Here is a 22,476-nt window from a genome sequence, read left to right as displayed (position 1 = left end):
GGTATCTGCACTTTGAATATCCGTGTGCGTTGTAATAATCATGTATTTCGTTCCTAGGCTTCCTAGGACAAGGGACTCGTGCCGGGATCAGGTATGCAGCAAGGTCTTTATCATACATTAATTCTCAGATGAACAGATAAAAAAAGATTTCATGGTGCATTCGTTCCCTTCGTAGCTCCTGATGAGCGTGCACTCCGCTAAAGTCAGGGTCCAATTGGTTTTTCATTGATGGAATCCATCAAGGACTTTCACAGCCGCCCCCAAAGCAGCCGGTCATTGCATTTATTGATTGAGTTAAATGAAAAGGGGAAAATCTCTTATTCCTCGAGCTGCACGAACGGGTTGGGAATTTCCTCACTTCCATCCGCCGGCGAGATGAGCACAATGAGTGTACCACGAGCGACGATCAGACCCAGCGAGCGGGTAGTCTGGTTGCCCTCATCATCTGGAGGATGTTAGCATAAGAATTGAGATTTTATCTCATGATGACTAGAACATACCACGCATGGACTCCTTGACATCGTCGAGGACGAGGTTCATGAGCTGGTCATAACCCTTGAGGGTTCCGGTGACTAATAGCGAATCAACAATTGATCAGATAGAATTAACCTTGGGAAGGTTAAAAAAGGAAAAGACCCACCTTCACGACCACCATTGAACTTGACCTGGACCTCCTTGTCCATATACTTATTGAGGTCGAGGATGTTCTCCTTCTTGGGCTTCTCCTGTGCACCGCCACCACCGCCACTTTTCTGCTGGGACTGACGACCGCCGCCGCGACCACCACCGCGACCTCGGAACGAACCACGTTCGGACATTATGGTCTGATCGTTAAGGGGGGGGGGGAAGAAAAGAAAACAAAAACAAATTCCTCAATGGAAAGTCACTAAACCTAGATAGGAGAAGTAGACCGGAGAAGCAAGATACGATGAGGTTCACTCAGTGAAGGGGTCAAGTGTATGAGGGATTTTTAGCGCGGGTTGTGTTCGTGCCTTAAGGTGATAAGGCGATAAGTGCGCTAGTTAAGTTCCCGCTCAATGGAAGTTCCGCTGGTACTGTATTGTTACCATTCTTACCGCCCCCGCGGGTCCCGGGGGCTGGGAGCGGAGCCTGTCTCGGTGGGGTACAATTGTATTTCCCATACCCAGGTACACAAATTGCTGCTCCAGGCATCCATAATACCAAGCTCTAAATGTATCAACCTAATCGCAAGTCGTCACCAATGTGGAGGCCAAAAGGCTTGTTTATTGGGGATTGACAGAGCGAGGAAATTCGATGTGCAAATCATAATGAGATGGACCAGTCAATTCAAGTATACGTTGTACAGGTAGACGCACGCATCACGGGGACCACCCGGACATTGCTGCCCATGCCTCAGCGGAAAGCCCCGGCGGGACTCCGCTGCGTACAACTGGCTGGTCTTCGATCTGGGGGCTATCTTCTGGATCCCTATTGTATTTTTCACTTCTTTCGTGAGAGGTGAGATCTTTGCATCATTTCGCTCTCCGTTCATTGTCGCGGACTCTTTACTTTACGCTTTTCCTCTTTGTCCAGCCCGCCCACAGTCTTCCGCCCTGATCCCGCCGGGCTGATTTACTGTAGCCTTAATCTCATTTCCGTTACCGCCCCTGGTCTCACTCATTTTTTTCGGTCGTCTCTTCCCTTCCCAACGTGTCCGGACTCCGAAGTCCTCGCGGTCGATACTCCGACGCGAAATCAGAGCAAAAAAACCGTCCCTGAATGCGTTTTGACCAATTCCACCATGGATTCCCGCCCCGCGACCACGGAGCTGTCCAACAAACGGCCTCGGTCTCCTACCACCGACCAGCAACCGCAAACCAAAGTACCTAAGACACATTCCAACCATTTACAAATCAACTACCTCGCGCGACAATGCCCCGAAAACCTCCCCCTCGTCTCCGCCGACGATAGTATGCCCTCGATCATCCATCTGATCGGAGAATATGACGGAGTCCTCCACCGCCATGAGAGCATTGCCGGTAACCTGGGCGCATGTCCACTGGGGCCCATCTTGATCAAACGCTTTGAGCGTCTGTTTGATGGGCCCCCGCAGGTGGTCAAGCAGCATGGTAAAGATGGGCCGACTGTGACCTGGTTGGACGTTGTCGAATTCGCCAAAAATAAGCCGGAGCAGTTCAAGCTGGAGAAGTCGCGTAACGGTGTGAGCATCTGCCAGTTCGTCACAAAACAGTGCCGGGTGGAGATCAGTGAAGAGGATTTTGTGCTGATCGCATCGGGCATGCCTCAAAAGATGATCCCCCCACAGCCAATCATCGAAGATGAGGAGAAGGAGTTGGGCGCACTGGAAATCCTGGAGAAAAACCTCCAGCAGATTACCCAAATGGCCGATCAAGGTAAGCCAGAACCTCCCTTCCGTCGCAACATTTACATAGTTTCTAACTTTTGTCGCAGCCGCTGCCCGAGCTCGTCAGCTCAGCTACCGCCTGAAGAACCGCCGCACAGCGATCCAGAGTCGTCGACAGAACGATGCGACTCTGCAATCTCGTACTGGTGAATCATGGCGCGAATTCAATGGCCATTCATCTCATGCTTCACCATCGGGGTTCGTTGCTGTCAACAACGCTCGAGCCGAGGCCGAAACCGAAGACAATTCGCTGTCAGCACAATTTCCTTTCTCACACTCCAACACTGATAATGTCACAATGATCAATGGAACTTCCATCAAAGGCGCATCGCCGACAACCCGCGCTGAGCTGATGAAGAAATTCTTTACTACAGCCGATCGCCAAGCGCGTGGTTACGATGACGCTTCAGCGCCCATTAATCCTCTACCTCGAACTCGACCCCAGGCGTCCGAATCCCCCGCAGACTTCAATGTCTACACCAATGCTTCGAGCCCAGCGGTACCTATTCCCAGTACCCCTTCCTCTCTGCTACCGCCACCTAAGACCACTCCTCAGGACAAAGACGACGGCGGTCCGTACAAGCTGGAGATGGTAGCCCGCATGGAAGAGATGACCCGCGGCGAGCGGATAACACCACCCTGCGATCGGTGTCGCCGCCTTCACATGGACTGCCTCAAGAATCTAACCGCCTGCGTAGGCTGCACAAAGAAGCATGCCAAGTGCTCCTGGCGAGACGTCAAGGAGGAAGAAATCCGCAACGCCTGGGCTCCAGCCCCAGCCTCACGAGATCGAATAATGGAAGAAACCCACCGCACCTACAACTTACTACCCCAGCGTCCATCCCCAGCTCCCCGAACCTCTGCCGAACGTCCCACAGGACCATACGATACTGCCTATGCTCACCATAACCGCCGCGAATCTGCACCCAGCGTCCCTCAAATCACCCCGGCCTCAGCAGCCCCGATTAAACTCCCTTCTTCGGAGAACTCTCCCCGCAGGGCCGTGAGCGAGACAGAAAATAGCAGCCGGCCACATCATGGGCACCCGCGACATACGGAAGAAGAGGATCCAGATGCGCAACAGCGGTTGATGCAGGCTATCATGGATACTGTGGGCCACCATGCGCGCGTTGCGGCTGCTGTGGAGGAGAAAGAACGAGGTGTGGAACGTTATCCGGATCGGGGAGATGGTCCTCATGATCGGGACATGGATCGAGAACGAGGAGATCGAGATCGAGATCATGACCGGGACCGAGAAAGGCGGATTCTGCAAACTTAAGTGCTGGATATGTTCAGATGTACATTTTTATTCTTGTGTATTTGTATGGTGAGCGTCGGCGAATCTGGTTTGGGTCGGTTAGGGTGTTATCTCAATTACGCATGTATTATATCCATGGAAGTCTGTTATTGTTATGTACATCCTGGACACGTTTCTATACACCAGACATAGTTGTTGAAGGAAACTCTAGCCCAGCAGGTAAAATGGTATAACGGGTTGTTGAATGAGACAGCAATGCACCAAAGCAATGCACCAGAGCAATGCACCGAGGCAACGAAACAGATAATATAACCCCTCGACGTATCATATCTCGTAACTCCCCTCGAGAGAATGGGCAGACGCCGCAACCTCTAACCTTTTCGTCTTGAAACAGCCAGCGCTGCGATTAGCCGCTGATGGCTGAGACACGATTCCAAGTAATATCAGAATCTCCATCTGAACTCTCCATCGGCATGTGACATTCTCCATATCGAGTCCGGAACACCATACCTAGCCTTTATTGGCAACATTGGCTACGTCAAGACGGAGGCTTCTTCAACTTTCTCCTTAAACAACTATAAGCCTTCCGCATCGTCTTCCTAGTCACGCTGTGACCTTATACCGAGTCGGCAGATGTTGTTAAGCTCTGGTACATCGGTCGTACGCATTTCAATTATAGTTTTCGAGATGCAGGGACTGAGAAGCAGATGATCTATAATCAAAGCGGATGCCATTTTGCGAGGGGGTGATGGGGTTGGTGTTCCAAGGTTGATGACATCTTGGAAGTATAATCGTTGGGAGAACGTTAAGGAGAATATAGCTTCGACCTTGAGAATTGCAATCTGCCAGCAACAGTTCAGTACTCTTGCATTGTCCGGGAGAGGATCCTTGCTCTTGGAACATCAACGGATTGATTCCCAAATTATGCTTGAAAAGTTTACCTGGAAGCTTGGAAGCTGAAGAAAAGTAAAAGGAAGAAAAGTGTGAATTACGGCCGGACAAAAGCTTTAGGGATATGATGGCTTATCCTGATCAGCTGATATGAACAACAGCCCGGGTGGTCTAGTGGTATGATTCGCGCTTAGGGCAGCAACTCTAAGCACTCCTGCGCGAGGTCCCGTGTTCGATCCACGGCTCGGGCCTGTTACCTTTTTGTTTCAATATTTTTTTTTGGTCAATCTCTCGGTATTCATCATTTTAATTTTGGTCTTGCCGCCCCTGATCTCATTCCTATAACTGTTTTGGATTTTATTTTATTCTTGTAGGTTAGCCAGGGAAATTGGAATAAAATCTCTCCATTCCTACCCGTGGAGTAAAAACCATTGAATGATTCCTGAAGCAAACAATGCTGGTCCCACATGTGCTTGCCTCTGACAGTGGAAAATAACGGTGGAAACTGATAGCGTCCTCATAGTGGGCAATCCGTCCATGTTAGCTTCCCTAGCAGACCAAAGGCTCCTATGACATACCTCAGCAATTTCTCAAGAGCATCAAAACCCTGGCTATACTATTGCTTTAGCTTGTATCCATGGATACCAGGGCCTGCCTGGGCCCATGTGCCTCCATGGATTCGCCATTGCTTCAATTAGAATAGTAACATATGCATGCCACAGCAATCAAAGCGCCATATCTCCACACTATAGTCCCAATGGGATACTCGATGGAATCAACTCACTGCTAAGTATAGCACAGGCCATATGCCCACTGATTGGACCTGATTCACCTCTCCGCAGAAAAGGAGGTGCAAATTTGCCGAACATCCTTTTTTAGCTCCCTACAATGTGCTAGGCTTGTGCTATTCTCAATTGCCTCGTTATTCGACATGACCACTCTCCCAACTCGAACCTGCACTGGCATATCCACCCGAGCTTGGGGCTTGGTCAATGGATCGCGGTAGCGTACGATCCCGGAGACCCGTCTCACAGCCTAGAGCATTATTCCTTTGTAGTCTAGCCTTACTCAGACACGTCGGGTACATTGACCCTTGACTCGAGCTTTTACCACTACTAGTCCCCACCACATGTCATCCATATGTGCCACATGACATAGTATTCATAAGCTACAGTAAATGCAAGACAGTAAATGCAAGAAATCATAGATTAAAGGTAGCCCTATACGCAAAGAGTATAAATACCTGAATGATGTTGGCTAGGGTATGATTAAAGATTATATCGAAATGGGTGATATTAAAATTAGATAGATGGCTTGAAGATGATCCGGCAATCCCTGTTAGGGTTATGAAATGCTGACGAATAGCTCGCTTCCCATGTGCGATGCTGGGCTCTATGGCTCAGTAAAATAACGGGGAATATCCGATCCGAAGGGCTATTTAGAGTTCAAGTTATTAATACGTCATGTTAAAGCGAGCTCCTGTAGACGGTCCGTGAGCACTTGATTCGGCCGTCTTACCCCCATCCTCTGAGAAAAGAGGGGTAAATCTCAACTCGATCCTTCTGGCGCAGAATTAGGTTAGTGTGCCATTGAAATTCGGCTCCCATAGATGTATCGCACACTTCGCCATTCTGGAAAGTTGGTATGACGAATCCGCGCCGGTCGGGTAAATAAGCCGGCTACCCTAAAGCCCTAAGGTTTAAAGATAGGTCCTGTGGCTGCCTTACTACCCATCATAATGATTTTGGGAGTAAGACGCCCTTTCGACCTATTCTAAGTCTTCACACGCGCTGTATACTGGAAGGTGTGTAAACCCTGGAAAGTGGCAAGCCACACCGTAAGCTTCCAGCCCCCGCCAACCACCCCGCAAACCTTGGAATGCTCGTGCTACATTCGATGGCCTGAACAAAAGAGAAGAAAACTATATTTGCGACGAATCCTGCAACAGGCCCACCCAATGAATAAAATGATTAACAACATGACCACCTGCGTTGGCGCCCCAGTTTAATTAGGGATGTCGGTAACCCCCCGGGTTGCATCTCTGCACACTAGCCGTCACGGGAAGTCTTCATGCACATCTCTAACCGCTCATCACACATGGCCAAAGGATCCGAGGGCATTTTATTAATAGCCCGGAGAATTCCTGAGGTCCTGCATTGGGCCCTGACCCTCGGGTCTTCAGTGTTTTGGTTAGCGCGTTGCTATCTGGATTTAGTCAAAGTTGTTTAGGGTCCAGGGCGAATGGAATCGTCGAAAGGCTGGTCCGACTAACTTCGGCGCGTCCCCGGTCCAATGACAGCCTTCGGTTAACCACCTATCCCTGCTAGTACCTGCAGCGTGCATCGATCCTTTTTGATTATTTATTTTTGTAGACTGATTGTTTCGAGTTAGACGAATGTTTCTATTCCTGAGCTCTTCGTGATAATGGATTGCAATCAGCGCCGAATCTATATGTAGTCGGCTTCCCCAGCCCGGCGAATTTCATTGTAATCCCCTCAACAAGTCACTCCTTTCCTTTAATTCTCTATTTTCCTTACCTGACTACCAGCCTGGTGCTGTAGAAGGTCTCTTTAAAACTCCCTAGTCCTCCAAAACATCCTCTATTGTCTTCCAAGGTTGCCATACTCACCGCTACTCACTATTCGTCAACCCTCTACCACACATCATGTACATTCTACCTTGGGCTCTCTCCCTGGTGGCAGTGTCAAGTGCTGCTCCAACAAATTTCTTCGATGATGTCTATGACTTCTCTGAAGAGCTTCTGGGATACTACAGCGCAGTGAGCCAAAAAATCAACCAAATCAGACACACCTCTGAGCCGTCAGCTGTGCAATGCGATACATCCAAAATCTCGCTTCCATCGTATGCATCCGGTCTGCCAAGTCCGACTGGGCTGACGCCCATGTACGTGGCTCTTGGAAGAGGCACCCAGGTATGCGTTTTACCCAGTCCCATCTCCCAAACCAGTGGCTAATGCCTTTTAGAACTATACCTGTGCCGATTCTACCTCAAGCTCCGCTCCTACAGCCATCGGTGCGGTCGCAAACCTCTACAATGCCACCTGTCTTGCTGCCAGTTACGCAGAGGTCCTGGCAATGCTTCCAACTGTTGCTTACAAGATTGCCCTCCCCACAAAAGAGTATGCGACATTCCCACCCGCCAATCTGGAGTTGATGGGCCACCACTTTTTCTATGATTCTACCACGCCGGAATTCAACCTCGATACCACCACGGCGAAACAATACGGTATTGCGATGACCAACAAGATTGATTCAATCGATGCCCCTACGAGTGCTACCAAAGGTCAAAATGGTGCCGTCTCCTGGCTCTACCTCAAGACTGTATCTGGCACTGTCGGCAACTACAAGGCCGTTTACCGAGTCGATACTGCTTCAGGGTCCCCTCCAACCACCTGTAAAGGCATGAAATCTTCATTTGAGATCCAATATGCAGCGCTCTACTACTTCTATGGCTAGCCTCTAGTATTGAAAGGTTATTGTTCTTATTTATTTTTCTGTACATAGAGAGGCGATCTTGTCTTTATGGGTGGATATGACCTCACGATCGATTATTCTAGTTTTAACTTATCATTGCTCTACTTTACAACAAGTTCATATCTCATGTCAACCAAGAAACCCGCATTCATCTGCCTTCTGGAGTAATACTTCCCACTTGAAGTAGATGTAAATGCAGGGTTCCCACGCACCACGTGACCTCGCTATACCAGCAGCCAGGTCATGTGATGAACCCACACCTCGCAAAGCCCACTAGTCCCAGAGCAGGCTAGCGCCGTTCTGATTTTCTGAAAGATCCAAAGAGCGCAAAAAAATCTCGACCGCATCAACGAGCAGCAACGGCCTTGACCCGCACTCGACAGAGCATAATCGGTCGATTAAACTACAGCTGCTGAACTCGATCATTACGATTAATTCGTCAATTTCTTCCAATTCGAGTCGACTCTCTTTTCGAGACCCTCTCCCAACTTTTTTTCTTCCGGTTTGAGCATTCAGTTAGCTCAATCCTCTCCTTCGACTCCCCGAGTTTAACAACTATACACTATCTTCACAATGGGTTTCGGCGCTCCTCGTGGTCGCGGTGGCTTCGGTGACCGTGGCGGTCGTGGTGGTGGTCGTGGTGGCTTCGGTGGTGACCGTGGCGGCCGTGGTGGTGGCAGAGGTTTGTGCTCCGATTTTTGTTCTCCCAGGCAGTTCCCAAGCATCGTCCATCGGCCTCTATTGGCTTGAAGACTGCTGGCTTTGCCTATCACCGCATCGAGATGTACAGTTTTGCTGATTGAGGTTCTTTATGAAGGTGGTTTCGGTGGCCGCGGTGGTGGTGGTGGTGGTCGCGGCGGTGCTCGTGGCCGTGGTGGTCCCCGTGGTGGTCGCGGTGCTCCCCGTGGAGGCCGTGGTGGTGCCGCTGGTGCCCGTGGTGGTGCTAAGGTTATCATTGTAAGTTTTCTCGACGCCAAATTTGATTTTGTGAGGATTCGGTAGCTGACCAGGAATTTTTCTCTACACAGGAGCCCCACCGTCACGCCGGTGTCTTCGTTGCCCGTGGTGGTAAGGAGGATCTGCTTGTCACTAAGAACTTGACTCCCGGTGAGGCCGTCTACGGTGAGAAGCGTATTTCCGTTGAGGGTCCCGCTGGTGAGGATGGTGCTGTCACTAAGACCGAGTACCGTGTGTGGAACCCCTTCCGTTCCAAGCTGGCTGCCGGTATCCTCGGTGGTCTGGACAACGTCCACATGAAGCCCGGCTCCAAGGTTCTTTACATTGGTGGTGCCAGCGGTACCTCCGTCTCCCACGTTGCTGATATCGTTGGCCCTACCGGTAACGTTTACGCCGTTGAGTTCTCCCACCGCTCTGGCCGTGACCTGATTGGCATGGCTACTCACCGTACCAACGTTATCCCCATTGTGGAGGATGCCCGTCACCCCCTGCGTTACCGCATGCTCGTTCCCATGGTCGATGTCATCTTTGCCGATGTTGCCCAGCCCGACCAGGCCCGTATTGTCGGCCTGAACGCTCACATGTTCCTGAAGGACCAGGGTGGTGTCCTCATCTCCATCAAGGCCAGCTGTATCGACTCTACTGCCGCCGCCGACGTTGTGTTCTCCCGTGAGGTCCAGAAGATGCGTGAGGAGAAGATCAAGCCCAAGGAGCAGCTGACTCTGGAGCCCTTCGAGCGTGACCACTGTATCGTCGGTGGTATCTACTCTCGTTCTTCATAAAGAGAAGGTTGTTTAATTGGTGGTCATGTCTTTCTCCTATCTGTTCTCTTTCAATTTTTCCTCAGGCGTCCTGTGTTATGCTATGTATCCAATGCTATCTTCTTGTGACTGGTTGTCTCTGCCCATGTACTTTTGCTTGCGTCACAAAATCTAGGTTTCACGTCTTGGAAAATGCACACTATGGAAAATAACTTGGTGCCCTATACCTTGGGATGCATTGACCGAGGGTCTTTGTTTTGTCCCAGCCTAGTCTTGATAGCTTTAAAAGTTCAATTACTGTCTCCACAAAAGACAAGTGCTAAATTTGCTGTGTCAATACATTAAGTACGTACGTAGGCATATTCTCCATAACTAGTATTGGTATACAGTATACTTGGACCTCGAACTACATAGACCTGCCATGAATCTGATATCACCGCGAAAATCGCCAGCTAATCATAGATAACGAAGGATAAGGGATAAATGGAAACCCACCTATGATAAGTCATCTGATATACTGTTGGAAGTAATCCTATGGGTATTAAGATTTAACATAGCTCGCTATCATTCATCGCCTCGGACTTGCCCCGCGACACTGCCGGTGGTTCGGCACTCGGATTTCTCACCGAGATCAATGTCGGTCATCCGTCCTAGTCGCATCATCTCGGAATTGGTGCGTGGGAGAGAGCTGCACACATTTGGTTCTTGTCATTTAGCGGCTTGCTATTGGTTGAGATGGGTGGTCAGTCAGAAGGATAACCTTGCAAGCGTGGGGGAGGGGATGTCCTGTTCAGTTCCCGCGGGGTCACTGTACTATTTAACGACAAGGAAAGCTGCTCTTCGGCAACTCTGTTCATTTACTCCATTGACAACCTTAATTTAGTCCTGAATTGCTTCTTCCATTTCACACAATATGTCTATATTGATAACTGGTGCTGGTGGTTACGTTGGCCAAGAATTGGCCGCTGCCTTCCTTGCCAGCACACCCTCTACTACCACCGTAACAATCACCGACGTCGTTGAACCGGCAGTTCCCAGGTCAGCCACCGAGCACGCTAGCCGTTTATCTTGCGTCCGCGCAGACCTTACCTCCCCCAAAGAGGTAGACGAATTGATCAGTACCTCCCGTCCATTCGAGACCGTTTACCTCCTCCATGGAATCATGTCCAGCGGGGCTGAGGCCAATTTCGAGCTGGGAACTCGAGTCAATCTCGATGCAACAAGATACATCCTGGACCGATTACGCGCTACCATGCCTGGCGTTAAGGTGGTCTTCACATCCTCGTTAGCAGTGTACGGCCTCGCACCACCGGGTCTTCTCCCAGACGAATTCAACTTCCCTCCTGTGCCCTCAACCTCCTATGGAACACAGAAGCTAATCATCGAGCATTTGATAACCGATCACTCCCGCCGCGGGTTCTTGGATGGTCGATCTGTGAGACTTCCAACCGTGACTGTTCGCGCAGGCGCCCCTACACAGGCTGCAAGCAGCTTTGCTAGTGATATCATTCGTGAACCGTTCCATGGCAAGAAGGCCATTTTGCCTGTGGGCAGAGATGTTGAGATGTGGATCTGCTCGCCGCATACTATTATCAAGAACTTGATGCATGCACGCGAAATTCCCGCTGAAGCATTCGGCAATTCGCGGTCAGTCAATCTTCCTGGACTCAAGGTTAGTGTGCAAGATATGCTGGATGCTCTGGAGGCCGTTGGTGGTAAGGAGCGACGGGCGTTGGTGGAGGAGAAATATGATGCTGCCGTGGACAAGATTGTGCAGACATGGACTCCTCAATTCTCCAATGAAAGAGCCTTCAACCTTGGATTTTCGCCGGATATTTCGATGGAGGAGAATGTTAAGCACTTTGCGAGTGCATTTGTATAGAGAAGCGAGACCGGAGAGCCAATGAATTGAGCCGGATTTGGGATGATGTATGGCAGCCAGAGTAGAGCCCTGATTGTGGATATATGTAACTGTAAACTGTCAGGAAACATTTTACAGTCAAGCGTATATCCAATAAATACCAATTGACGTTTGAAATTCAACTTTTCAAGCAGAAATGCACCTTAAACTGAGGGAAAGGAAGTAATCGGGAAGAGTTGGAAAAGCGGGTCATGTGATTGGCTGGCGCGCCGGGCGAACAATTTGACTTCCGAACTTCAACCTCAGGGCGAGTCCAGCTCTTCTCTCCATCCCCCTTCCCCCCTCCACACACTCCATAAACCCGCAATGGCTTCTCGGCGCCTAGCTTTCAACCTCAACCAGGCTTTGAAGAGCCGTGCGGCTCTGAAGTCCATTCAGCCCGTGAAGCGAGGCTTTGCTTCGCCCGTCACATTGCCGTCCACCACCCAGTCCACCACCCTCTCCAACGGATTCACGGTACATACGGAAACCCCAATCAATCCTTCGCAGCGTTACTAAAGCCTCCTAGATCGCCACTGAGCACTCGCCATGGGCCCAGACCTCCACCGTCGGTGTGTGGATCGATGCCGGTTCCCGGTCAGAGACTGACAAGACCAACGGAACTGCCCACTTCCTTGAGCACCTTGCCTTCAAGGTTCGATCCAACCGATCTCGATCACCGTGATACACTTCTAACAGTATTTGTAGGGCACCAACAAGCGCTCGCAGCACCAATTGGAGCTCGAGATTGAGAACATGGGCGCCCACCTTAACGCCTACACCTCGGTACGACCGGAAATAACATTGCACACACCCATCGAATCATCGCTAACTATATGAACAGCGCGAGAACACCGTTTACTACGCTAAGTCCTTCAACGCCGATGTCCCCAAGGCCGTCGACATCCTTTCCGATATCCTCCAGAACTCCAAGCTCGAGACCGGTGCCATCGAGCGCGAGCGCGGTGTTATCCTGCGCGAGCAGGAGGAGGTTGACAAGCAGCTTGAGGAGGTTGTCTTCGACCACCTGCACGCTACTGCCTACCAGGGCCAGCCCCTTGGCCGCACTATCCTCGGCCCCAAGGAGAACATCGAGACCATCTCCCGTGACAACCTGACCGACTACATCAAGACCAACTACACTGCTGACCGTATGGTCCTGGTCGGTGCTGGTGGCATCCCCCACGAGCAGCTTGTTCGTCTCGCTGAGGAGCACTTCGGTGGCCTCCCCAGCAAGGCCCCCAACTCCGCTGCCCAGGCCCTCACTGCCGAGATGAAGCGCACCCCCGAGTTCATTGGCTCTGAGGTCCGTCTTCGTGACGACACCATCCCCTCCGCTCACATCGCTCTCGCCGTTGAGGGTGTTAGCTGGAAGGACGACGACTACTTCACTGCTCTCGTCGCCCAGGCCATCATTGGTAACTGGGACCGTGCTATGGGCCAGTCTCCCTACCTTGGCAGCAAGCTCAGCTCCACCGTCAGCAAGCACGGCCTTGCTAACAGCTTCATGAGCTTCTCCACCAGCTACAGCGACACTGGGTAAGACCTTCTGGTAATCCTACATATGGAGAAAAACAAAGCTAATGTTTCCTGAAAAATAGTCTTTGGGGTATCTACCTTGTTTCCGAGAACCTGACCAACCTCGATGACCTGATCCACTTCACCCTGCGTGAGTGGACCCGCCTGTGCAGCCAGGTCACCCCCGCCGAGGTTGAGCGCGCCAAGGCCCAGCTCAAGGCTTCCATTCTCCTCTCCCTTGACGGCACCACTGCCGTCGCCGAGGACATTGGTCGCCAGATCATCACCACTGGCCGTCGCCTCAGCCCCGAGGATGTTGAGCGTGTCGTTAGCCAGATCACCGAGAAGGACATTATGGACTTCGCCACTCGCAAGCTGTGGGATCAGGACCTTGCCATGAGCGCCGTCGGCAGCATTGAGGGTATCTTCGACTACCAGCGCATCCGCTCTGACATGTCCCGCAACCTGTCTTAATTAACCCGCTGTTTTCGACTGCGAGAGAAAGACGGCTCTCTGACGCTACTTGGGTGTTGGTGGGTTTGGTTTGAATGTACTATCAATCATTGCCATGGGTTGTTGTTAGACCCTGATTTGTGTGTGAAATAGCAATTAATGCTTTGCCTTAGTAGACTATAAAGTCTGTCGCGTGACGGGCCGAACTATCTCTGTTTCTTTTGTTAACTGCGTCAATCAAAATTTACTTCGTATATATGCTTAAACGATTATCTAAGCCTCCCGCTCTGATTATTACTTAGTTTTTTCCGTTGTACTTTGTAATTGTAACCTTGGAAGCACTCTAATCCTTCGGATACAATGAAAAATGCTGCCCGCGGCGCGCCCGCGATTACCTAATCACGCGCATTCATCTCTGGCATTTTTTTCGACGTCGGTTTCGATTGCATCTCCCAGCGTATCTACAATCACAATGGGAAAACGAGGTGGCAAGAAGGTGTGTACATGAGATGGTCTTCTCAATCTTAGGAGGCAGCTGTGCTAATCCCTGCTCAACCATCAGTTCAATCGTGGTGGTGGTCGTGGCGGCGGCGGCCGTCGCAATGATAACTGGCAGACGATTACCAGAAACAATGAGAAGCTTGAGCGCTACTACAATGAGCCCGAGTTTCTTGCCGACGAAGAGAGAGAGGCTTTCTGGACCCATCTCCAGCGCGACCTGCCCAACAGTTTCCGCTTTACTGGCTCTCGTGGGTAAGTTTGCACCTGCGCCTATACTGTCACCGCAAGTTTTGAATAAATCCTGATTATCGCCGCATTTACAGCCACGCGCTTGCTGTCCAGCAACGTCTCCGGGACTTCTACATTCCCGAGATCACCTCGATTAAATATGAGGACGAATTTGTTGACCCGCCGCGCCCAGTTTCGTGGTACCCCGACCAGCTTGCTTGGTGGATGACCACCCCCAAGCAGGTCATTCGCCGATTTGCTCCCTTCTCCTCGTTCCAGAAGTTCCTCGTGGCCGAGACTGAGGTTGGAAACATCAGTCGTCAGGAAGTTGTCAGCATGATTCCTCCCCTTCTCATGGATCTCCGTCCCGGTATGACCTGCTTGGACATGTGCGCTGCACCTGGAAGCAAGTCTTGCCAGCTGATGGAGCTTATCCACGCCGGAGAGGAGGAATCCATGGCGGAGGTTACCCAGAAGCTTAAGGATGGCACTGCCGGACCTGAGCCTCTTGGCCCCGAGGGATTGAACGACGACGGCCGTACCACTGGTCTGCTGATCGCCAACGACAGTGACTACAAGCGTGCGCACATGCTTATTCACCAGATGAAGCGCCTGAGCTCACCGAATTTGATTGTCACGAACCACGATGCTACGATGTACCCATCAATCAAGCTTCCCCCTCTTCCTTCTACTGATGGCAAGCCCCAGAAGGGTCGCTACTTGAAGTTTGATCGCATTCTTGCCGACGTGCCCTGCTCCGGTGATGGTACTGCCCGCAAGAACTACAATGTCTGGAAGGACTGGAACCCCGCCAACGGTCTTGGACTCCACCTCACTCAGGTCAAGATTTTGATCCGTGCCTTGCAGATGCTGAAGGTGGGTGGACGTGTCGTCTACTCTACCTGCAGTATGAATCCCGTTGAGAACGAGGCCGTTGTTGCCTGTGCTATTGAGCGCTGCGGTGGTGCGGCCAACGTCAAGATCATTGACTGCAGCAATGAGCTCCCCGGCTTGAAGCGGGCTGCTGGTCTGAAGACCTGGAAGGTTATGGACCGTGAAGGCCGCATCTGGTCCAGCTGGAAGGATGTCGAGGAGCACAAGGACCAGGAGGGTATTGAGGGTCTGGCTAGATTCTCCGAGAGCTTGTTCCCTCCCACCGGAGAGAACGCTGATCTGCCACTTGAGCGCTGCATGCGTGTATACCCCCATCACCAAGATACTGGTGGTTTCTTCATCACTGTCCTTGAGAAGACGGCCGAAATTAAGGCCAAGGCAGTGGATCACTCTGCTATCATTACTAAGCCGCCCAAGGCCCCGATCGCCGACCTTATCACGGAGCTTGATTCTCGCAAGAACAGTAATGCCGAGCCCTATCAGAAGCTGGACTCCCTCGATGGCGTTGCTGTTCTCGACGAGGAGACCAAGGAAGACCTTGCGAAGAACGAGTCTGTCGCTGAGGCAACCAACCAGCTCCCGTACTGCGCCACTCTTGATGCCGCTACTACTCTACCCGAGAAGCGTGGCGCGGAAGACCTGGAGGACTCTCTCCCGGCCAAGAAGACCAAGCTTGATGACGGCAGCGAGGCTCTCGTTGGTGACCGCCCTGTCCACAAGCCTGCCCCTGCTGCGGTTGAGCAGTCTGGTGATAGCACTCCCGCTGTCCTGTCGGATAAGCCCTTGAAGAAGAAGGCACCCCAGGAGGACCCATATAAGTATCTTGATCCCCACCACGAGGAGCTTGAGCCTATTTACAAGTTCTACGAGCTATCTGAGCGGTTCCCGCGGGACCGGTTCATGGTCCGTAACGCCGATGCCACCCCATCAAGAACCGTATACTACACTAGCGCACTGGCCCGTGATATCCTCACCCAAAACGAAGGCTCTGGAATGAAGTTTGTTCACTGTGGTGTGAAGATGTTCGTGAAGCAGGATGCCCAGCGCGAGAATGTCTGCCGCTGGCGCATCCAGACAGATGGTCTGAAGATCATCGAGCCCTGGTTGGGACCCTCCCGATCCCTTGTTCTGACCAAGAAGGAGACCCTCCGCAAGCTTCTTGTCCAGATGTTCCCCAAGGTCACTGACAATGGCTGGAAGGACCTGGGTGAGATTGGCGAGGCAGTGCGTGACCTCCCGATGGGCTGCAGTATCCTGCGCGTTGAGCCTAACGGCCAGGAAGATGGTCTCACGTAAGTTTTATTCCGTCTCCGAATCAATGACACACTCTGACCTAAATGCAGTGAGCCGATGGTGCTGCCTCTGTGGCGCTCTCTCTATTCTCTGAACCTCATGCTTCCCAAGGAAGAGCGTCGTGCCATGCTGCTACGTATTTTCAATGATGATACCCCGCTGGTCAACCCCCAGAAGAACTTCAAGTCCGCTGGTACTGACAGCTCGGCCCCGGAGACTCCCGCCGTGGAGACTCCGGTCGAGTCCACTGCTGCCGCCGAGGACTCTGCCATGAAGCACGAGAACCTCCAGGTTGGTCAGGATGAGCAAGAGCACGTTGAAACCCGCGAGACCTACACCCAGGCTGATGGCGAGGAGGACCGTTTCAACACTACTGTTTAAGTTTGAATATTGTAGAAAACGATGGGATATTGACCCTTACCGTGATTTTCATATACTCTGGAAGGGGACACCCCGAATATACTAAAAAGCAATTCCATGAAGATTTACCATTTGAGTCGACATTCGGCTTTCGACCTCTGAATAGAAATGAACTTGTCCGAGCCCGATCTATCGTAAGATGCTCGGAGAATCGTCGGCAGCGGTTAAATTCGAGTCAACGGTCCCTTTCCCCGCAGATGAACCCATTTAATTTAAACCGGTGCATGGTCCACGTCTTATTTCCGTACTCGATGCGGAGTCTTCGGAGGTTTAATCTCTGGTAATTTAGCAATTATTGCATGTCAATTACGGAGGTTCGAATCTCGTCCACAAAGCAGATCTAGATCGGTTGGTTGAGGATGAAGATTGGATCTTCCCAACCACATCCATGCACACAACTAAGATCTGATACGATCATCACTTTCTGCAAGGAACTCAATACCCATGTACAGGTCTCAGTCAAACCCAAAGCTCGACTATACGATAAGCGGAAAAATTGCGGCGGCGCACCCCCGCAACGATGGGGGATCTTCATTCCGGTTACCCTGCACGTCGCGCATGCGCTCCACTTCTCTACGACCGTGCCTTCCAATGCTCCAACCTGCATGCACGAACGGACCACCGGCAAGCAACGACTGGCCACCCCCGCCTTGCTCCCCTGTCGATTGAGGAAAATGACGAAATCCAGGGAGTACCTGTGGAGCTACTGCGAAAATGGCGTTGCGGTGTCGGCATTGGATACTCCGAGTATTGACCCGGGTCTTGTTTTACTCGCCCGTCGATCGTGCGTGGTCGCATGGAAATACAGGGTAAAGATGTGCTATAAGAATGGGCGATGATCCCTTGCTTGAAAGCCGCGGGGAAAGAGTAAAAAGTACACTTTTTTTTACATATTCCTAGCTCGTGGTTTGCCAGAGCCTCTAGACTTCGGGCACAATGAAGCTCTTGTCTATTTGGGCTTTAGCAGCGCTGGCGGCTCAGGCTGCTGGTGCTGCTATTAGCCATAAGCTGAATGGGCTTACTATTACCGAGCATCCAGATCCCGTTAAACGGGCTCTATTGCAGAAATATGTGGGTTGTCGAATACTTGCAAGGGGGCTTGGTTTTCCGTACTAACATATGGTGTAGGTCACCTGGGATGACAAGTCTCTTTTCATCAATGGCGAGCGACTGATGCTCTTCAGTGGAGAATTTCATCCCTTCCGGTAGGCTGTATCAGCTCAGTTGGAGGTTGTGGTTGCTGAAAAGCTAATCTCAAATATGTAGTCTGCCTGTTCCAAGTCTGTGGGTTGATGTCTTCCAGAAGGTCAAGGCTCTCGGATTCAATTGCGTCTCTTTCTATATCGATTGGGCTCTGTTAGAGGGTAAGCCTGGCCACTACCGTGCCGACGGCATTTTTGACCTCGAAAAATTCTTCGATGCCGCCTCGGAAGCCGGCATTTATCTTTTGGCTCGTCCTGGTCCTTATATCAATGCTGAGGCCTCTGGCGGTGGTTTCCCTGGCTGGCTGCAGCGTGTCAATGGCACTCTACGAACAAGTTCTACGGCGTACTTGAGCGCAACCGACAAGTATGACATCTAAACGGGCCCACTCGTCAATGATACTAACAGGGATCAATAGTTACGTTGCAAATGCTGCTGCGACGATTGCCAAGGGCCAGATTACCAATGGCGGACCTATCATTCTGTATCAGCCCGAGAATGAGTATTCGGGGGCTTGCTGTGGAGTCGATAATTTCCCCGATGGGGATTACATGCAATATGTTGAGGATCAAGCCCGCAATGCAGGCGTCATTGTTCCCATGATAAGCAATGATGCCTGGGCCGGGGGGCACGATGCCCCCGGAACCGGCGCAGGAGCAGTCGATATTTATGGTCATGATAGCTACCCTCTTGGCTTCGACTGTGCCAGCCCCTACACTTGGCCCAGTGGTGACCTGCCGACTGACTTCTACACGTCGCACATGGAACAAAGTCCCAACACTCCATACTCTATTGTTGAGGTATGTTCAAAGATGAATGGAGATCAAAGCAATTTTCTGATGATTTACAGTTCCAAGGCGGAGCATTTGATCCCTGGGGAGGCAACGGATTCCTGGCTTGTTCGGAGCTCCTAAACTACCAGTTCGAGAGGGTCTTCTTCAAGAACAACTTTAGTTTCCGTGTTGCCTTTTTGAATCTCTACATGGTGAATCTTGTCCTATATTGACACACTTCAAACCGAGGCTAATGCGCAACAGATATTTGGTGGCACTAACTGGGGTAACCTTGGTCACCCTGGTGGCTACACATCCTACGACTATGGATCTGCCATCACCGAGTCTCGCAACATCACTCGCCAAAAGTATAGTGAACTCAAGCTGATCGGCAACTTCCAGAAGGTGTCTCCATCGTACCTCTTGACAGAGCCTGGCACCCTGAGCACTTCGGCCTACTCGACTAGTTCCGATATTGCAGTCACCCCTCTTATTGGAAGTAATGGCTCGGCTACCTCTTTCTTTGTCGTTCGACACTCCGATTACTCTAGCCAATCATCTGTGGACTACAAGCTCAAGGTCCCTACTAGTGCTGGTAACCTTACTATTCCCCAGCTTAGCGGAAGCCTGACTCTTGGCAACCGTGACTCGAAGATCCATGTTGTGGACTACGATGTGGCAGGAACCAACATCCTCTACTCGACTGCTGAGGTTTTCACCTGGAAAAAGGTTCCGAATGGGAAGGTCCTCGTTCTCTACGGTGATGTTGGCGAGCACCATGAGCTTGCCGTCTCTGGTGCATCAAGTGCTACCGTTGTGGAGGGGTCATCGTCGGGAATCACTTCCAAGAAAGTGGGCAAGGCAATTGTCATTGGATGGGACGTATCAGAGACTCGTCGCATCGTCAAGATTGGGGACCTGAAGGTCTTGCTTCTGGGTAAGTAATATGAGTACGTGAGTGAGAGTCAACGAAAGACAACTGACAATACATAGACCGATACGATGCCTACAATTACTGGGTCCCACAGGTTCCCTCCTCGGGTCAGAATCCTGGCTACAGCACCCAGGCGACCATTGCCTCGTCTATCATTGTCAATGCGGGCTACCTCGTGCGGACCGCATACCTATCAGGAAGCGAGCTGCACCTCGCCGCTGACTTTAACGCTACCACTGCCGTTGAGGTGATTGGTGCGCCATCCAAGGCCAAGACCCTTTACATCAACGGTCAGAAAGCCAAGACCACGGTGGACAAGAATGGCATCTGGTCAACTAGTGTCAGATACACCGCACCAAAGGTCAATCTCCCGACACTGAAGAGCCTGAAGTGGAAATCTATCGACACTCTTCCCGAAATTCAAAGCACTTACGATGACTCTGCGTGGGTCAAGGCTGACCATCCCTACACCAATAACAGCGTCTTCCCAATCACAACACCGACTTCTCTGTATTCGTCCGACTACGGCTTCCACACCGGGTATCTCATCTACCGTGGCCACTTCGTTGCTACTGGTGAAGAGTCTTCGTTCTCAGTGCACCTACAGGGAGGCACCGCATTCGGTGGCTCCGTGTGGATCAACGACGCCTTTGTGGACTCCTGGGACGGAAACAGCATTTCAGCGGTGTACAATACCACTCTCACCCTTCCCACATTGAAAGCTGGCAAGGCATACGTCCTCACCATCGTGATTGACAACATGGGCCTGGACGAGGATTGGACCGTAGGCAGTGAGGAGATGAAGGATCCTCGCGGTATCCTCGATTACACCCTCACCGGCCGATCCGACGACGCCATCACCTGGAAGCTGACCGGTAACCTTGGCGGCGAAGACTACCGAGACCTAGTTCGTGGTCCTCTTAACGAAGGTGGACTTTACGCTGAGCGTCAAGGCTACCACCAGCCTTCCCCTCCAAGTCAGAAGTGGGAATCCAGCAGCCCATACACGGGTTTCTCGAAGCCCGGTATTCGGTTCTATAGTACAAGCTTCGATCTCAACCTCCCACAAGGTTATGATATCCCGCTGTATTTCAACTTTAAGAACTCGACGTCGCCGCCCCCTGCTTATCGTGTTCAACTGTATGTCAACGGCTACCAGTATGCTAAGTATGTCAACAACATTGGCCCGCAGACCAGTTTCCCTGTGCCTGAGGGCATTCTCAACTACCGTGGTACCAACTGGCTAGGTTTGACTCTTTGGGGACTTGGTGAGGATGGTGCTAGTCTGGATGACTTTGAGTTGGTTTCTACCCACCCCGTGCTCACTTCCATGAGTAAAGTTGAATCGGTAGACCAACCTAAGTGGAAAAAGAGAGCTGGCGCATATTAATGTAGAGCCAAGCTAGAAAGCATATAGGTCGTCAATTCAAACATTGATATATTGCATATCTGCTATTATCATCCCTATAAAGAGACCTACTTGCAGCTTGAATCCAATTCCCCTGCTGAATCAAACCGAATCAGATACCTAGACGTTAAGCTCTTCGTAGCATAGAGTAATCTCGATGTCCTTTTCTCCCCGTCCCAAGCTCTGTCATACTACACTATCTAGTCAAAAGTTTTTCCCCAGATCAGTTTCCGGGCCTACCTCATCGATGATATATATTCACTAGATAGTGCATCACACCACCATATCTTACTGAAATTCTATATAATTACTGTACTCCTAGTAATTGATACCCATCTGACGTACAGAACTATAAGTAATTGTCTCGTCACCCTTTATACTAATACATTAATTTTGCGTATGTTATTACTCACCATAATTCTGCTATATACCCCTGAAGGTACTATTAAATAATTTTGTATCTTCCTCTTTAAATAAGCTTTAGACATAATCTAAGAAGCTCTTATTTTAACAATATGTAAATAACGTTGAAGGGGTTTAAAAGCTCAGTGAATGCCTCGGCCGGTCCTCCATATTTACACATAAACTTTCAAACCGCTCTATCGTCACTAAAAGCTATATAGGTCTTTGAATTTTCTTCTCAAAATACTTCTCTATAGTCACGGTTCAAACTCAAAACTTTTTTGAAGCGAGCCCGCTTGATACTGAGTGGTACATGCCTTTCCAAAAGTTATTTATTAGGTTAACCCTACCGGACCCGCACTTAGGGAAATACTTACGGTCCCCATTGTATCATATCCCTGATCTCCGGTCTGGAACTCTAAAGTAAACAACCCTTCCACCCAGATTCGACCAATCCGAATGGATTATCCGAGTCGTAAGTTTCATGCATCTCATGATGTCTTATGACAACACCTGTAGCCCAAAGCCTCTGAGGCTAGATTTCATCTCGATAGAGAATGTTGAGAGCATGACGTCGGCTCATTGGACCAAGGCTAACCACGCCAATTTACGGCTTCTGGGGAGACATTGCACTGGATACGAGAATGAAGCGAGACCAGGAGTATGAGGATATAGATTCGGAAAGAATTGCCTGGTTTGCCCCTTTCGTCGACTCCCCGCATCGTTGATCTTCGGAATTGGTTTTCCGTGATGGGGTTAGTCAGGGTGTGAGTATAAACCATTAATCATTCGAAGACGTTCC

General features: G+C 50.7%; 9 protein-coding genes across 9 annotated transcripts; 8 read left to right on the top strand and 1 right to left on the bottom strand.

The window, feature by feature from the left end:
* Positions 1-317: 317 nt before the first annotated feature.
* N7484_002434 (U6 snRNA-associated Sm-like protein LSm7) lies at positions 318-818 on the bottom strand (the record flags this gene model as incomplete). The annotated part of the gene is made up of 3 exons (XM_057112854.1): positions 318-445; positions 501-572; positions 641-818. The coding sequence occupies 3 exons, from the start codon at positions 816-818 to the stop codon at positions 318-320; spliced, it is 378 nt and encodes a 125-aa protein (XP_056977591.1).
* Positions 819-1,762: 944 nt separating this feature from the next.
* N7484_002433 (Zn(II)2Cys6 transcription factor domain-containing protein) lies at positions 1,763-3,665 on the top strand (the record flags this gene model as incomplete). Its single annotated transcript, XM_057112853.1, has 2 exons — positions 1,763-2,375; positions 2,434-3,665. The coding sequence occupies 2 exons, from the start codon at positions 1,763-1,765 to the stop codon at positions 3,663-3,665; spliced, it is 1,845 nt and encodes a 614-aa protein (XP_056977590.1).
* A 3,535-nt stretch (positions 3,666-7,200) lies between these two features.
* Positions 7,201-8,011, top strand: N7484_002432 (uncharacterized protein; the record flags this gene model as incomplete). The annotated part of the gene is made up of 2 exons (XM_057112852.1): positions 7,201-7,467; positions 7,520-8,011. 2 exons carry the CDS (start codon positions 7,201-7,203, stop codon positions 8,009-8,011), a joined length of 759 nt encoding a protein of 252 aa, XP_056977589.1.
* A 591-nt stretch (positions 8,012-8,602) lies between these two features.
* Positions 8,603-9,768, top strand: N7484_002431 (rRNA 2'-O-methyltransferase fibrillarin family protein; the record flags this gene model as incomplete). Its single annotated transcript, XM_057112851.1, has 3 exons — positions 8,603-8,711; positions 8,847-8,986; positions 9,058-9,768. The coding sequence occupies 3 exons, from the start codon at positions 8,603-8,605 to the stop codon at positions 9,766-9,768; spliced, it is 960 nt and encodes a 319-aa protein (XP_056977588.1).
* An 892-nt stretch (positions 9,769-10,660) lies between these two features.
* N7484_002430 (SDR family oxidoreductase) lies at positions 10,661-11,629 on the top strand (the record flags this gene model as incomplete). Its single annotated transcript, XM_057112850.1, has 1 exon — positions 10,661-11,629. The coding sequence occupies one exon, from the start codon at positions 10,661-10,663 to the stop codon at positions 11,627-11,629; it is 969 nt and encodes a 322-aa protein (XP_056977587.1).
* Positions 11,630-11,974: 345 nt separating this feature from the next.
* N7484_002429 (mitochondrial processing peptidase) lies at positions 11,975-13,639 on the top strand (the record flags this gene model as incomplete). The annotated part of the gene is made up of 5 exons (XM_057112849.1): positions 11,975-12,124; positions 12,177-12,302; positions 12,356-12,433; positions 12,492-13,186; positions 13,249-13,639. The coding sequence occupies 5 exons, from the start codon at positions 11,975-11,977 to the stop codon at positions 13,637-13,639; spliced, it is 1,440 nt and encodes a 479-aa protein (XP_056977586.1).
* Positions 13,640-14,090: 451 nt separating this feature from the next.
* N7484_002428 (tRNA (cytosine-C5-)-methyltransferase) lies at positions 14,091-16,915 on the top strand (the record flags this gene model as incomplete). Its single annotated transcript, XM_057112848.1, has 4 exons — positions 14,091-14,114; positions 14,181-14,371; positions 14,443-16,533; positions 16,585-16,915. The coding sequence occupies 4 exons, from the start codon at positions 14,091-14,093 to the stop codon at positions 16,913-16,915; spliced, it is 2,637 nt and encodes an 878-aa protein (XP_056977585.1).
* Positions 16,916-17,474: 559 nt separating this feature from the next.
* N7484_002427 (uncharacterized protein) lies at positions 17,475-17,708 on the top strand (the record flags this gene model as incomplete). Its single annotated transcript, XM_057112847.1, has 1 exon — positions 17,475-17,708. One exon carries the CDS (start codon positions 17,475-17,477, stop codon positions 17,706-17,708), a length of 234 nt encoding a protein of 77 aa, XP_056977584.1.
* A 182-nt stretch (positions 17,709-17,890) lies between these two features.
* On the top strand, positions 17,891-21,254 carry N7484_002426 (glycoside hydrolase family 35 protein; the record flags this gene model as incomplete). Its single annotated transcript, XM_057112846.1, has 7 exons — positions 17,891-18,025; positions 18,083-18,159; positions 18,221-18,523; positions 18,576-18,957; positions 19,008-19,142; positions 19,195-19,867; positions 19,924-21,254. The coding sequence occupies 7 exons, from the start codon at positions 17,891-17,893 to the stop codon at positions 21,252-21,254; spliced, it is 3,036 nt and encodes a 1,011-aa protein (XP_056977583.1).
* Positions 21,255-22,476: the final 1,222 nt, after the last annotated feature.

The sequence above is a fragment of the Penicillium longicatenatum genome, assembly GCF_028827895.1.
Source record: "Penicillium longicatenatum strain IBT 33135 chromosome Unknown contig_1_segment0_segment0, whole genome shotgun sequence".
In the NCBI taxonomy this organism is placed as follows: Eukaryota; Fungi; Ascomycota; class Eurotiomycetes; order Eurotiales; family Aspergillaceae; genus Penicillium; species Penicillium longicatenatum.
The sequence above is the reverse complement of the archived record's forward strand: the minus strand, read 5'-3'. Positions and strand labels throughout refer to the sequence as shown.